Raw genomic sequence first — 15243 nt, 5'->3', positions numbered from 1 at the left:
GCTTCCTGTATCGTCGACGTGTCCCTGGGCCAATTACGCGTATTCAATTGACGCCAAAGGCACCTTCTTGGCTTAGTATGAGTGCGGTGCGAGGATCATCAGGGAGCTTGAGAAAAGTGCAGACGCGCCAACGGCCCTTGTACCCAGGTTCTTGTCATGATTCTCGCGAGAAATCGCCTAGGAAACACTGTCTCCCGACGACATGGTCATATGGTATTGCGTATCCTGTTAGCATGTGGATTGACCCGCAATTGCATCACAATGAAAAGCCTTTAAAATACTTCTGCCCGGGTCTCACAGCTTATTTGATTCACGTTTCCCTTTTATCAACAAGTCGCAGACCCTTGGCCTTATTCAATATAACCAAGTTCTGTACAAAACCGCGGCTCTAGCTAGCAAGAACATAATGCGACCTCTTCTACGATCTCTAGAGTTTCCGCGTTTCACACCATGGACGCACTCTCGACGAGCACTCTCGACCCTCATAGAAGGGGAGAGGTACTGGAAGGACACACCTTGGAAAGATGTCTCTGCGGAGGAGTTCACTTCGTACCGCTGGCAAGTAAGTGCCTCATGTCAACCATTTGTCGATGGAGGGGCTCTGCAACTAGAACCTGATCAAGTCTCTAACATTCTCAGGTTCGTAACACAGTAACAGACAAACACAAGCTGTACAAATTCCTCTCCGAAGCGCTGCCCGAGGAGCTGGGCCCGTCAACAAACCCTCTGTTGCGCAAAATCACGCACAAGGAAGCATTCATCGAAGATGCCGTGGCTGCCACCAAGTTGGCTCCCATGGCCATCAGAATAACACCACACGTTTTGTCTCGGATAGACTGGAACAATCCTCTAGACGATCCGATCCGCAAACAATTCATTCCTCTCGCGAGCTGCATCATTCCAGACCACGAGCATCTTAAACTCGACTCTTTGGAAGAAGAGAAAGACAGTCGTATGTTTACAAGTAATTGTATTACTCCTGATTCTAACTTGCTTCAGCTGTTCCGGGCCTGGTCTGTCGTTACCCTGGAAGGGCTCTGTTTCTAGGTGGGTTATACCTATCCTATATTCGACGTCTTGGAAGAGAACGTACATGATCTCCAGTCGCTGACCATTCGCAGCTACCTCTATCTGTCCAGTCTACTGTCGATTCTGCACCCGGTCGTACGCAGTCGGTGGAGGTACCGATACAGTCACGAAGAGGCCACAGAAGCCAAGTCTTACACGTTGGGAGAAAGTCTTTGAGTACGTTGAGAACTGTAAAGATCTGAAAGATATCGTGGTTTCTGGAGGCGATGCATATTACCTGCAGCCCGAAGATCTTCTCCGGATGGGTCGAAGGTATGAGGTCATTCGCGCAACTAAGCTGACAGCAACTAACACCTTTCAGACTACTTCACATGGACAACATCGAACGAGTGCGATTTGCGTCGAAGGGTCTTGCTGTTGCCCCTGGTCGGATCTGCGAGGGTGATCCGTGGACGGAAGCATTGATCGAACTCTCGAACCTTGGCAGAAGCCTAGGAAAGCAAGTCTGTCTTCACACTCACATCAACCACCCTCGCGAAATTACTTGGGTAACAAAGACGGCTGCCAACTACCTATTCAAGCACGGAGTGATTGTGCGCAACCAGTCGGTGCTCCTCAAAGGCGTCAACAACGACCCGGTCATAATGTCTGACCTTATCCAAGGACTCTCGAGCATCAACATTCAACCAGTAAGTTTTTCCGTTTACTGGCGTCTCTAGCACCGGTTTCTAGTCCCGATGAAATGAGTTTTGGGATCCCACAACGTTATCTTGCGACGTCTGCTGACCTACATGCAGTACTACGTGTACCAATGCGACATGGTACAGGGTATTGAAGATCTCCGCACACCACTGCAGGAAATAATCGACCTCGACAAGCAGTTACGGGGCACACTATCGGGATTTATGATGCCAGCGTTCGTTATCGACTTGCCAGGCGGCGGCGGCAAGCGTCTAGTATCTACCATGGAGTCGTATGAGAATGGTGTGGCAACCTATCGGGCCCCCGGACTCCCTGGCGCCAAGGGATCAAAAGACTACCATTACCACGATCCCCAGCCTATCCCAAATGAGGCTTGGTTAGCACTGCGAGAGCACAAAGAAGAGGCGCTTCGAAATGGCCAGACGCTTGAGCAGGTCGCGCGTGCCAGAGAAGCTAACAAAGTGTCAGAGAACGTCTTCGATGTTGTGCGCAGAACAGCACCCAATCGAATCTTTGCTCGCAACAGGTCTGAACAGAATACTGAGACCATCACGACACATCATCTTAGCAGCCTGAGCGTCAAGCCGCTCACAGCTAGCACTCACACACCGACACATCTGTGAGGCACGTCATCGACCACGGCCGACACAGCCGACACAAAGATTTTTCGTTCTCATCATTTTTGCGCATACAACCCGTTTTAACATTCGCAACGGCTGGAGCACCAAGGGGTACACAAAAGTTTAGTATTACGCAAGGATGGACTGGTCACTGGGCAGCACAACCTGAGGATAACAGGTTGGCCCCGGGGGAAAAGGAATAAACGGCGTTCAGGGGGGAATTTGCTCAGCGACTTTTTATGCAGCCTCAACTCTCTCAACGCTCGAGTTGGGTTGCTTTATTATTATCGAGAGAAGAGAAGTAGCGATATAATTAATGGATCGTATATAATTTCACTGCCGCAATAGTTTGTCTTTGTGCTTTCCAAGCACTCCCTTCTTCTCCGTTCGATCGTATATGTTCGTTCCCTTCGCGCTCCCATATTATCATAGTCAGCCTTCGCCTCCAACATGCACGCTTTGTCATCAAATACTCCTTCGTTAACGCCCCGACTCCACGAGAAAACGAGTTTCAATCCCAGCGACAACTTTGTAAATTTTTCCGAAATACAACATCATTCGATACATTGCGATCCCAAAATCTTTGCGGCGGCAGTCGCAACTGTCTTCACCTTCACCATCCAGGTTCCAACTAGCGCCGCGCTAGTCGTTTGCTTGCGCTATATGATTTCTGCCCTGCTCGACCTCAGCTTTTCTGCACCACACTTTGCAAACAACGCGACCCGGTAAGTACTCACAAATACCGTCGCTTACATGACTGACGAGGCTGATTTGTTGCAGTGATCGGCGCAGCGACGCGTTAAAATGGCGACTTCACTCGAAGATCTGCCTGCTGAACTGCTTTTGCTGATCTGCGGCTACGCCCCGATGTCCCGCAAGCAAGAATATTACGAAACATTGCGCCTGACCAGCAAGAATGTCAACTCCAAACTCCTTCGACAGTACGGACGAACATGGTTCACGGAACTGCCAGTGAGGCTTCAAGAAGCTGATCTTGAATAGCTGCAGGTGGTGGCTCGCGGAGACATCGCGTTTCACATATGATCAGTGACTTTCTCGAGCGCAAATATGATTAATGTGCTCTTGCTCGATCAGTCGCCAGAGTCTTCAGATATCTCGACAGATTCATGGTACGGCTTCAACGGCTCAGACAAATGCGAAAAGTTCACCTTCAGACAACCCGACCTCGATTTCCTGCTAGGGGGTGGGTATGGAGACATCTTGGGGTCTGCCATGTCCACAGTCCCGGATTTGAAGCGTGTTGCTATCAAAGAGCCTGTCCCCAGGAACGGGTTAAGCCCAGAAAGCTAAAAGAGGTTCAGGCTCGTTGGACAATTAAGGGAAGAACCGTCATATCAGCTGTTCTCACCACGGCGGCTCCTTTAGAGATTCTCCTCATAGGGGATTTCTGTCATAACTTGGCGGTTCATACATCTGTTCTTGAACATCTAAGCATCTATCGAACGCCGCTGAAGGCACTAGGGCAGTTGCGACTAAATATCGCGCTAGTTGACAAGCAAGGTAGATTTTCAGGGCGTTGTAAGAGTACAAGACCTAACAGATACTGCAGATATTGAACATCATGCCCACATGCTGGCCTCGATATTGAGCAATGCGCATCGACTGGAAGATCTCACGATCGGATTTGCCTATGCATTTCGAGCATCACAACTATTCAAAGAATTCACAAATGCCATTGGTAAACTTCCACTTCGACGGCTCCATCTCTTTCAGCTGGAGACTCGTAAGAAGTATATTAGAAGGCTCTTGCGCTCGGCAGAAGATACGCTCGAAGCCTTAACTCTCGACAGCATCACTATGGAAGACGAATGGACCGTACCCAACTTTTTACGCCACAACTTTCTACATACTATTAAGGAAATCAAATTTCGATGTCTCAACGTTGGGGGCTTTGGTGTGTTGTTCAATCTCATCTCTCGGGAACGACCAATCGCATCGTACAGACGAACGCTATCGCAGTGTTCTGAGGATAGCGACTGGGTCATCATTGAGCACGACACGAAGCGGCATGAAGTAGAATTAAAGTATGAAGATGGAGACGATCTCGACTTTTGGCTTGGACGGCTCGCCTTCGATGTCAATTGGGGCGCGGTTTGGACTTGGGATGCGCGGGACAGAGTCAACTAGTGCTTAAGCGCCATCGAACTGGTGCCGCTCAGGACAAGAGAATATGTGTTTGGGGCGATTTCGGTAAGATGTGAGCTCATGCCAGTCCACTCATAAAGACAGTAAACATTGCTCAAGGCTTGCAATACCTGGGACTATAGAGAGCAAATTGATCGTAGCCATGCGCTAGCATATCAAGACTGGGATCATTTCACTCCAAATTTTGCACTATTACAACGTGCATATGTACCGATCCTAACGGCTATACCATTAATCAGTTGTGCCAACACTTCCTCTTATTGGTAAACCCACTTAGCGCTGAGGAACTCACTATGCATTATGATCAGTTTTTCGAGCAGCCTAATTCTTCACACCAGGATCATCGGCCACGTGTGGTTATTCGCGGCAGCGATGAACAAGGTACATCACGAACTACATCGATGTGTTGATATCATACCTAGACGCGTACTCACAAGTACTCACCATGCTCGCATCGTGGCAGCAGCATTGTATCACGCAACTAAGTCAGACGATCTAAGCATTGGATTAGGCTTTGCCGATACAAGTCTACAGCTTACCAGGCTCCTGCGCCCTTTGTAGCTTCGGCATCTCCATCTTTTCGATCTCACTACGCGGGGAGAGATCTCCGCTAGTTTATGCGCCTAATTCAATTCACGCTCGAAGTCCCAGGGCTCACATTGATATCTCTCGACGCTGGCTAGTCGATGATACCATTCTTGCGCAGACTCTTGCTCAAATAAAGTCCAAGTTGACAATCTCAACGTTAGCGGATGAGAAGCGTGCTTTGGAAAGATGACTTTAGACAGCCCAATATTTACAGATATTGAATGGCGGATACCTGCTGAAGAAGATAGAGAGTGAGCATTTGTCGAGCGTTTTGATGCAAGGTCAGGGTTAATTTGAAGCGGGATGATGGGGACGATGTGGGCTACCGGCTTGAGCGGATCCAGGGAGAATTTACTTGGGGAGAAACTGGTCGCGGAGTCACTGGTAGTAGACTGATCGATCACAGCGTCTGATGCCGATCTTGTCGCATGAATTTGGTGGTACTTTGCGCTGACTGAAGCAATGTATGTTGTTGTAAAGCTAATAAGCGGGCTCTATGAAACCCAAGAAGCAGTATTGGGCTAGCACAGGCAAATGTAGGATCAAAGTCCACGGATTATGGGGCAGGTTCGGTCCGAGCGAGAGGGGGGTTGAGAGATTACGGATTTGCAGCTAGTCCGATTCCATGGATCAATTGGTCGAACCTTTGTCTGACGGCTAGCTCCGCGACGTATTCATAGCACAGAATGTAAACACTGGAAGCTCTGCCATTCGAAAGCAGGATGGCTTCGGCTTAATTTAATGTATCGGGACTAGCGAAGGTCGAAAGACGTCGTATAGACGATTCTCGTTGTGAAGTACATGTGACTATGATATATCCTCAGCCTTTTTAGGCTTCACGATTGCCTCACCCTTGATCAAATAAAGCGTTCCTGGGACCAGATCCACTTGAGCTCCACACAATCGTGCACCTGGTCCAACCAGTATTTCACGTCATCGCCTTTATCAGAGTCGAGCTCGATTGCGTAAGCATCCTGTTTAGTCGTGTAGACCGACACCCACTGATGATCTTCGGACTCGAGAGGTAAATTGTATACGAGGTGGAAAGGTGAATGAGACAGACCTTCCACCGTTTGCGGGCGTAATTCGTTGAAATCCCCGAAATGTAGGCCTTTGTCACCAGCATTCGAGCCTCGGAAGTTGCACTTGCGTAGCTCTAGCCTATATGTGCATTGGCGTATCAATTGGTAGAAGTTTTTGAGCTCAACGAAGGTACTTTGCGACAGGCTGAAGGAGCGCAGAGTGTCCTTGCATGATTTCAGGAATTTCGCAATGTACCTGTAGCGAGAGGAGATGTTCTGCAGGTCCAGAGTCTGTAATCCCATTATCGGTAGTGCTTTGGCCAGTTGTTTGAAGTAGAGCGCAGGTATGTTCAGAAGTGAAAGCTGAAGACGGACCAAGGCAGTAAAGTTGACAAGGTGCGCAGTCATCATTCGAACGCTCATGGGAAAGGAATCTTGATAGTTAGACAGAGTTAGCTTTGATCGGTCTTGGTGTGTCTAAGCATACCTTCTTGAAGGTCATTGACTAGATTGAGTCGCAGCTTCACTAGAGAAGTGGCCCATTGAGGCCAGTTTGAAGCGATCACTTCAAGTGCAGAGAGTGGCATCCGTGAATTTCCTGGGATACACTCGATGGAGAGTTCTTCTAACGCGATAGCTCCAGCGAGCGCGGCAGCAAGCAGCGTCTTGCACGACATGAACCAACGGCGTTCAATCTCTGCAGACTTCTTTTTGATCAAGTTGACATCTATTCAAGGCGGTTCGATAGTAAAAGCTTTTAGATTAACTAGTCCAGAAAATACTGGACGAAGTAGACGGCTACAGGATCCATCTGCGACAAATTGTGCGACACTCTCGACAAAGTTGCATTCACAATACTGAACGTCCATTTCCTCAAGTGCGGATTTTGAGTACCAGGAGCATTGGGTGGCATCAGTACTGTCTGAATCAGTTTCATAGAAATGTTGCTGAAAGAGTGTAGAAACTGCAATAGTGACGCGTTGAACATGGACGCGAAGAGGCCCCTTCGAAATTTCTTGGAGTCGTAGAAGTCCTGGTTCTCAGAGGCTTCCAATAATATCCTTGAGGTATTTGGAACCGAAGAAGTACGCAAGTTTCGCATTGAGCTCGACGCATGTAGTCCGGAGTGCGATGAGCATGGACCTCTGATTATCTGGCATGATCCCGGAGATGTGGAAGGGCAATCCTCTATACCCGCCCTTCAGAAGTCTTGGATCCGGACCGCATTCGATTATGTAGAGGAGTAGTTCGGCAGGCAAGCTAGGCAGTGACGCCGCCATGACTTGTGCTTCGGTGAGCCTGCAATGTGATTAGGACGCGCAGACAGCCGCTTTTATCGTACTTACCGGAGGCCTTACTCGCAAAGTTAGTGAAACGCAGAGGAGCGCAATGTTGCATGGAAGCTGGACGTGTCGCGCAATAGATGAGGTGAGCGAATGTTGGGCCAGAAAGCGCGCTAGTGGGTAGGTGAGAGGAAAGAGCAGCAGGAGCCATGACGTCCATTGCTATTGATCGCGCGTGACATCTCCTCGACACTTGATCGTACCTCACACACTCTCTGGGGGAAGGTAATCATCCTTGATATGCTTCGAATGCTACTTTTTACTGCTTCTCTTTCCGCATTTGTGCCATCGTGGCCTTCCCAGCTCTGCTCTCATTCGACTTTCCAAGCTGCTGTGAGATCCACTCTCCCGTTTCCGACAGCTTCTCCATGTCTACACCAGTCTTCAACCCCAGGCTATGGAAGCAATGCACCAGATCCTCCGTCGCGACATTGCCAGTTGCGCCTGGGCTATAGGGACATCCACCAAGACCTCCCACTGCAGAGTCAAAGGTGCGAATGCCATGCTCCAGCGCAACCATCGAGTTCACCAAAGCCTGGCCGTACGTATCGTGGAAGTGGAGTGCCAGATCCGTCTTATCAATGCCGGCAGCATCCAAGGCCTTCAGAAGTTCCGCCGTCTTTATTGCGGTGCCCATACCCGTGGTATCCGCGACCGAGATTTCGCTGGCACCCATCTCTAGCAAGCTCACAGCAAGCTCCGCTACTCTATGTGGGTCGACGTTCGGGCCTTCGTAAGGACATCCAAGCGCAACTGAGATGTACGCCCGTACATTGAAGCCCATTTCCATCCCTCGGTTCATTATCGGCTTGAATCTTTCTAGCGACTCTGCTATCGAGCAATTTGTGTTCTTTCGTGTGAAGGACTCGGTTGCGGCTGTGAAGATCGAGACCTCATGACGGGTACCGGACGAAGATAAAGTGCTGCCCATCGCGTTCGGGTCTTGGGACGAGGTGTTGAGTGCCGGACTGTCCTCTACTCCCGGTGACGGAGGAGGCGTAGGGTACGCGTCTTGTCCTTCTCCTTCTGCTTTCATGACAGCAAGAAAGTTGTCCAGGCCTCTGACGTTCGGCAAGAGCCATTGGTATACGACATTCTGTGGCAGCTTCGATTTGTTTTTCAGAACGTGCTCTAGTATCTCGGAAGAGTTTGCCATCTGCGGATCGTGTCAGTGGCATAAAACTACTGCGGCTTACATTTCTTACCTGGGGCACCCATTTTGGCGACACGAACGATCCCGCCTCAATATACTCGAGCCCGGATTGTGCCAATCTCTCAACCAGTTCTATCTTGGTCGCCACTGGAATCGACTGCTTCTCATTTTGCAAACCGTCTCTTGGGCCGACTTCTACAATGCGAACGTGGTCTGCGCGGCTAGATGCGGCGGCAGCAAAAGTCCTTCGATGGCACGGGTGCCGGGCAGCGAGACGAGCTGCTCGGAGGCAGATGAATTTTGAAGACATCGACAGACAGCTGTGGGCTTTGCAGGCTACCAAATTCTCTAAGAGTGGAGTTATACGCGGAGTTGCACTGGAGAGCTGATGCGTGTGGGGAAGCTTGCGGGGATGACGCTTCAGCGAGGCAGCTTGCGCTCGGACCACTACGCCTCAGCCTCATGCTTTTCTCAGCCACAGCCGTGTCAAACGTGCTTTGATGCATACAATCACCGCAGAACTCTGGTCGCAAAATTACCAAGAGCCACGTATACTCATGGGTAAGCCGATCGTCAGTAAACATCTGGATCGAATTCTCAATCACTAGCTCATGTGAGCGGTTCATGCACAATGATAGCAGCTACATCTCGCACGATGGCTTTACGATGAAGATTGGCCGACGCAGGAGCTCATTTCCTGAGTATGCCAGAATAGCATATACAGGCCGTCTACACACCTAAAGAGTTACTCCACGGCTGATCACATCAATGTATAATCTACAACAACATGCAGCAGGATATACCACTACCATGAGCTTCATGCAGCGGAGTGAGGTTGATTTTCAGTGTGCGCGCCTAGATCACAAATGGTTAGAAGCCCGAAATGAGCACAGGCGTTGTGATTCATGCCCAATCGATCCCTCACGTGTCGAGCAGTTGGAAAGTTTCCAGTACCCCGGATGCCCCCAAACTCGACCGCTGGCCGCTTTCCAACAATCGTTGCGATAGCTCGCGTGGTCAACAATCGGAAACATTCTGCCTATGGTAGACATGATGCGCTAAAGAGTCATGCTCTAGAGATCGGTCTGGAGCTTGCAAATCGAATGTGGGACGCGCAAAAGAGGCCTCCGACGACCAATATCCCTTGTAGCCGCCGGCTTGCGTGAGTTTTACCGCTGCGGCTTGCACAGCCAGTCGACTATGCCATTCCCACATGCTTCCGCGGGGCCAGCAACCATACGCAGTGCCTCGGTAGCTGTCCGGACGACTTTCGACAGTCGCCGCAACAGTTTCCTGGGATACAGAAGAGTGTCCGTGAAGCGAGATCAAAAGTGTTTCAATACTATCGCGGCCCGGGAGAATGCTTCGGCGAAATATATCGCGTACGGACTTTCCTAGGCCGCTCGCTACGAGATCTATTTGTTCCTAGCGCTAAGCTCCGGCATATGATCTTTGTTTGTCTAGAATTGCGACATCGATCTTCATGGTTTATGCTTGCACTTGGAGCCATTGCCGCTGGTGGAGTCTCTCGGGCTGACAGCGACGTTGCTTAACTTACCGACAGCTCCCTATCAATCCCGACATCAGATCTAGGCAGCTTGCCGACATCCGCCTGAGGCTCTGTCCGAGTCAAGCTCACTGATGTGCAAAACGGTCTAGGCTGGCGAAGCCATTGTCAACGGGTCTTTCGCGGCAAGTTCACCTAGCACGCACCAGAGAGGTTTGCAGTCGCTCTCGTTGCAACACCAGCGGGGCCTGGTGGATGCCCTCGTATCCCCAGACTACAGCACTGTTACCCCGCGTGCAAGAGGGCGCCGTCGCATCTCCAGAGGAGCCCGTTCTCCAGGAACAGGAAGCTAGCATGCGGAAATGCACCCTGGTCATTTGGACACGGTGCACCTGCTGACGGGAGTTGTGGTGCTTGTTACTTGAGACAAACTGCTGAATGGTGGAGTGTGCGCAGGGTGCCGAAGGTGCCTGTTCGCCGATGCGTGTCTGTCTTGGCACTCACGTGCGCATTGCTGCAAGCAGAGTAGCGCAACAGCGAACGGTGAAGCACGAGTTGGCGCGATTCATGATCAGAATGTTCACGAAGTGCTACGGACTGCATAGTGTGGTTTGCAAGAGCTTGCAAGAGCAAAGCGCCGGCCGTGTTTTGGTCACCTGGCTCTGCCCAACGAGGAGGTGTCGTGGGCAAGTTCTTAGTCGCAACTTGCATGCAAGTACAAAATAGCCAGGGCGTAGTGGCGCTCTTCATTGGCTACCCAGCGAAAGATCGTCCAGCTTGCACGAGCGGGGGCGCAAACCGTTCTCGAGGGACCTTGGGCATGGCAGAGTGAACGAAGACGGCGACCGCGAGACACGGCCATGTGCGCGTGGTGATGGTGGTGGTGGTGTTGTGTTCGCCGCTGCTCTTCTGCTCGCGAATCGTCGGGACGTGGGGGCACGGTGAACAGCGGTGGTCATATCTCCTTCTCATCAGACCCGCAGGCTGTTATCAAGTCAGTGTCCCAGGGGAACGGGTTCGCCAAGACGCTGCGGAGCAGGCGACGAGCACACTCGCAGGACCGGGCAAAAGACCGCGCGCTGCCAGCAGCACTGACAAACACCCCAGGCCCTGCTTGCATGCTTTGCATCATTCACGCCTCTTCCCGTGCGGTCCTCGATGTCATCGCAATATCCTCATCTGGGCCCCCGTCAAACACTCGTCCAAAGTGTGCGGCAGTCGCGTGCGTCCCAACGGAGATTGCATCACGACTACCATCTTCATGCCATGCGCAACGCGGCAGATGCAAGCTACGCGACGACGGTTGTTTGCGGGGTGCTGCCCTTTGCCTCTGCGACTGCGAAGCCGTCTCTTTCACCTTGCGTACGGGGGCCTCGTCTTGGCGGATGCTTCACGGCGGGCGGCTTTCGCTGTGTGCTCCAAATGGTGGGCAGCAAGCGCCTGCCATCTTCCACACAGCTTCGATGCAGCTTCGCAACGGGACACTGATCTGCTCGGTCGGCTCCGTCGCCTGTTCTGCGCGCCGGTCATTCGTCGGCTTGCGCAGCCTGTCTGTACCGGACCTGACGCTATCAGCGATGGCAGCAGTAGGCTGCCAGCCGAGCAAGCCTTCGAACGCTACCACCCCAGAAGGCTCGAGACAAGCTCTCTCAGTGGCTGGAGACGTTAGCACCTCCGAGACTAGTGGCCGGTAGCAGATCGGGCCCTGTACGAGTATTGATTGGTGGATGCACCGTGGCGTCCAGCCCTCTCCGTCCTGCAGACAACCACTGTCGCCATCCGCCGTCCAAGGTTCTGCAGGGGTGCGACACCTGTCCGCGATGTAACCCGACCATGACCCTCTCGGACGTGCAATACGCCGTCCGTGTGTGGGGTGCTGGCAGGGGTTGCCACAGAACATAGCCTCGTAGCGGCTGCTTGAACATGCGGGCACAGGGCCTACTCGCTGCAGGCCACATCCTTCATGCACATCTCAAGAATGACCTCCTCCGCTCTGAACATGCTAGCGTCCAAAATGCCGCGGTATTTAGCATCCTAATTCTTGGCTCCCTTAAACCCTGTCTGCTAGGGTCCTGCCCTTATCTAACCAGGACCAAGCTCCCTACCCTTACCCGTCGACAAAATAATACTTACCCACCGTGACGCGCCCTCTATGCTCCATTGAGTATTGCCCCTCGCCGTTCCATCTATCTGTTTATACACATACTATACACGATCCACATCCTGCATATGTTACCTCGTAACCGTCTGCAATAACTTCCATCTTTTATCCAACAACCATGGCTGTCTCCCCAACTACCACCCAGGTTGCAGAGCCCCAGAAAGTAGTCGAGGCAACCACCAACAATGCCGCTGCTGCACCCAGGAAAAGGAGAAGAAGGGCGCCTGCCACCGGAGCCACCGAGGATTGCTTTTCCTGCAAGAAACGACAACTCAAGTGTGATCGTCGACGCCCCTACTGTGGCCAATGTGTCGAGATTGGCAAAGAATGCTCTGGCTACCGCACGACTCTGACCTGGGGTGTTGGCGTGGCAAGTCGTGGCAAGCTTCGAGGCATGTCTTTGCCAATTGCAAAGTCACCACCCGCGGTTGGTTCACAAGAACCAAAAAACCAAACTCGCAAAAATTCAACGGCATCGGCAAGCACCACCTCAACAGGAACCACACAACAACATGCAGGCAACTTCAGCACTCGAGGAAGCATGGACTTCGGGATCCACTCACCCACCAGCCCGACCACGCCTATGTACTCCGCCCCACAAGAATACCAATACTTCAGTGCTACAAGCCCGATAGCAATCCCATCGCCTTCCACACCTATGGGCTTCCCCATGCAACATCATGGAGATCATTTTGAGTTCCTACGTCCACAGTCCAAGATGAACCGACCTCAAGCCCGCCGCGGTCCTCTGCAGAGATTGCAGACAACGCTTCACACGCCATACGAAGAGAACGGGATGTCAGCCTCGTCAGCCTCGCTCGGCACCTATAGCGATAGTGACTTTCCTTCTCCCAGTGACTACCCACAGACTCCAGTCGACGAGTTCCCATTTGCGGACCCTTCCATACCTCGTTACTCTTCCGTCAGTTCCCACGACCAAGGGCCGTTCGGCTCACTGGATAGTTTCTTCCTCAACGAAGCTGCTCGCTCGCTCCCCATGGCTGACGACATGAGTTCGAGTGTAAGCTCAGATCAGAGCATCCATGACTACGTTGAAGTCAATTCTGCTCAGCAAAACATGGGCCCACCAGCATACCCAGATATTTTCAGTGAAGGAGAGATGAGTTCGAGTTTTACTGGATTCCAACCAGGTTTCTCCTTTCTCCCCTCGGAGGGTACGTTTTCCTATGGCTCTGGCCCCCTGTCTCTAGACGTTCTCGCGCTCACCACTTCTATTCCTCAGAGTCTTGCAACCGTTACGCCCCTTTCCCCGCGGATGTCATACCTTCTGGACTACTACGACAAATTTATATGCCCGGTACTGGTGGCTTTTGACACTCCAACCAACCCATATCGCATGCACATCATACGTCTAGCAATGCAACACGAGGAGCTCCAGAACGCCATTGCGGCTCTGGCGACAAACAACATGCGCATGCGAGGTGGCATTGAGGGACGACGATTGAGTCTGCCACAGGACTATCGGCTGATCCCAGATCATGCTTACTCTCAAATGACCGCTCGCGAGCTTCGTGAGATGCACGGTCAAGCTACCGCCGAAGAGAAGCACTACAAGACAAACTCCATCGCACTCCTCAACAAGAAACTGGTCGACTACAGCGGCTCGCAAGACGACTCTGTACTTGCCACACTTCTCATACTATGTCTTTTTCACGTCTGCGATTCGGGATTTACAAAGTTCAAGACACAATTAGCGGGCGTTCAGAAGCTTTTGAGCTTACGGGACAGGAGTGTACAATCGGACTTTGTTGGATGGATTGAAACGTTTTTTACGTGGTTTGATGTAATGACAGCTGCTGTCAACGATCGCGAGATCGAGGTGCGAGGGCACTCCCTCGACATGATGAATTTGGGCTCCAATTTGGGTCAGATGGAGCACCATTCGGGCTGCGAGGGTCGATTATTCAAGCTCATCGCACGACTCGGAAGACTCAATCTTCTGAGCCAGAACCGACCCGTCCGCGACAATGATGATACGCCGACCTCATCACCCCGGCCCAAAAAGCTCAACGACTTTTACTCCTTCAATTTTGACAACGTTGACGGCAACGGCTGGGGTACGCCAATTTCCGAGCAGCCAAACTCCATGTCCCCGTCTGCGCGCGAGGATCCCCGTTCTGCTTTCTGGACGGAATGGAATGACCTCCGAATCCGACTACAGGAGTGGGAGTTTGGCGATGCTGGGGAGGTCCCTGCAGACTCGTGTGATGCAACATCCTCCATGCTTCTCATGTCACCTGCGCAGGCGGCCTTGTTCCACATCAGTGAGAGCTTCCGCTATGCTGCACTCCTCTACATTGAGCGCCTAGCACACCCAACATTGCCGGCCGGAGCACACAACTTCCAAAACCTTGTTGCGCAAGGCCTGTACCACATCTCGCAGATTGGCATCACAAGCTGCGTGAACAAGTTTCTTCTCTGGCCACTCTTCATCGTAGGCACAGAGTGCGTGGACCACGAGCACCGCGCTGTTGTACGACAGCGATGCGTGGAGATCCAGCGTGAGAGTGGTTTCTTCAACAATCTCAGCGGCCTGGAAGTCCTTGAACGCGTGTGGCGCGACGATGACGACTGGGTCGCCAACGAAGGCGACGGTGACGTGCCTATGCATCCACCTCAAAGGCCCGGGCCATTCGGCACTCTACAACAGGCGTTCAGGTGGAGAAAAGCAATGAATCGTATCGATGGAGAGTACATTGTGATCTGAAAGCGAGACTGTGCATATACATTTTCCGGGATCTAGCATGTAAGGGAGCAGTGGTCATGGTTTAACGATTTCTTACGATTGGACGGTCTGGTGCAATTACTGCAGGTTGCAGGTCGGGTCTACATGGGTTGGGAGAATACCGGAACCTTTGGGTGGGTAATGTAATATACGCTCTGATAAGATATGGGAAACTCGGTCGAACTTCAACAAAAGAACAAGCACAT

General features: G+C 51.7%; 8 protein-coding genes across 8 annotated transcripts; 4 read left to right on the top strand and 4 right to left on the bottom strand.

Annotated features, from left to right (window-relative positions):
* Positions 1-450: 450 nt before the first annotated feature.
* Positions 451-2686, top strand: SNOG_07493 (hypothetical protein; the record flags this gene model as incomplete). The annotated part of the gene is made up of 5 exons (XM_001797775.1): positions 451-562; positions 659-952; positions 1140-1341; positions 1391-1718; positions 1827-2686. The coding sequence occupies 5 exons, from the start codon at positions 451-453 to the stop codon at positions 2352-2354; spliced, it is 1464 nt and encodes a 487-aa protein (XP_001797827.1). The 3' UTR covers positions 2355-2686.
* A 469-nt stretch (positions 2687-3155) lies between these two features.
* On the top strand, positions 3156-3662 carry SNOG_07492 (hypothetical protein; the record flags this gene model as incomplete). The annotated part of the gene is made up of 2 exons (XM_001797774.1): positions 3156-3323; positions 3447-3662. The coding sequence occupies 2 exons, from the start codon at positions 3156-3158 to the stop codon at positions 3660-3662; spliced, it is 384 nt and encodes a 127-aa protein (XP_001797826.1).
* Positions 3663-4810: 1148 nt separating this feature from the next.
* On the top strand, positions 4811-5131 carry SNOG_07491 (hypothetical protein; the record flags this gene model as incomplete). The annotated part of the gene is made up of 2 exons (XM_001797773.1): positions 4811-4898; positions 5052-5131. The coding sequence occupies 2 exons, from the start codon at positions 4811-4813 to the stop codon at positions 5129-5131; spliced, it is 168 nt and encodes a 55-aa protein (XP_001797825.1).
* An 831-nt stretch (positions 5132-5962) lies between these two features.
* SNOG_07490 (hypothetical protein) lies at positions 5963-6804 on the bottom strand (the record flags this gene model as incomplete). Its single annotated transcript, XM_001797772.1, has 2 exons — positions 5963-6594; positions 6615-6804. 2 exons carry the CDS (start codon positions 6802-6804, stop codon positions 5963-5965), a joined length of 822 nt encoding a protein of 273 aa, XP_001797824.1.
* Positions 6805-7167: 363 nt separating this feature from the next.
* SNOG_07489 (hypothetical protein) lies at positions 7168-7621 on the bottom strand (the record flags this gene model as incomplete). The annotated part of the gene is made up of 2 exons (XM_001797771.1): positions 7168-7426; positions 7470-7621. 2 exons carry the CDS (start codon positions 7619-7621, stop codon positions 7168-7170), a joined length of 411 nt encoding a protein of 136 aa, XP_001797823.1.
* Positions 7622-7685: 64 nt separating this feature from the next.
* SNOG_07488 (hypothetical protein) lies at positions 7686-8933 on the bottom strand (the record flags this gene model as incomplete). Its single annotated transcript, XM_001797770.1, has 2 exons — positions 7686-8626; positions 8676-8933. 2 exons carry the CDS (start codon positions 8931-8933, stop codon positions 7730-7732), a joined length of 1155 nt encoding a protein of 384 aa, XP_001797822.1. The 3' UTR covers positions 7686-7729.
* A 2587-nt stretch (positions 8934-11520) lies between these two features.
* SNOG_07487 (hypothetical protein) lies at positions 11521-12393 on the bottom strand (the record flags this gene model as incomplete). The annotated part of the gene is made up of 3 exons (XM_001797769.1): positions 11521-12068; positions 12264-12320; positions 12351-12393. The coding sequence occupies 3 exons, from the start codon at positions 12391-12393 to the stop codon at positions 11521-11523; spliced, it is 648 nt and encodes a 215-aa protein (XP_001797821.1).
* A 16-nt stretch (positions 12394-12409) lies between these two features.
* On the top strand, positions 12410-15019 carry SNOG_07486 (hypothetical protein; the record flags this gene model as incomplete). Its single annotated transcript, XM_001797768.1, has 3 exons — positions 12410-12718; positions 13004-13466; positions 13668-15019. The coding sequence occupies 3 exons, from the start codon at positions 12410-12412 to the stop codon at positions 15017-15019; spliced, it is 2124 nt and encodes a 707-aa protein (XP_001797820.1).
* Positions 15020-15243: the final 224 nt, after the last annotated feature.

The sequence above is a fragment of the Parastagonospora nodorum genome (genome assembly GCF_000146915.1).
Source record: "Parastagonospora nodorum SN15 chromosome Unknown scaffold_11, whole genome shotgun sequence".
Taxonomy (NCBI): Eukaryota; Fungi; Ascomycota; class Dothideomycetes; order Pleosporales; family Phaeosphaeriaceae; genus Parastagonospora; species Parastagonospora nodorum.
This window is presented reverse-complemented; position numbering and strand designations above follow the sequence as displayed.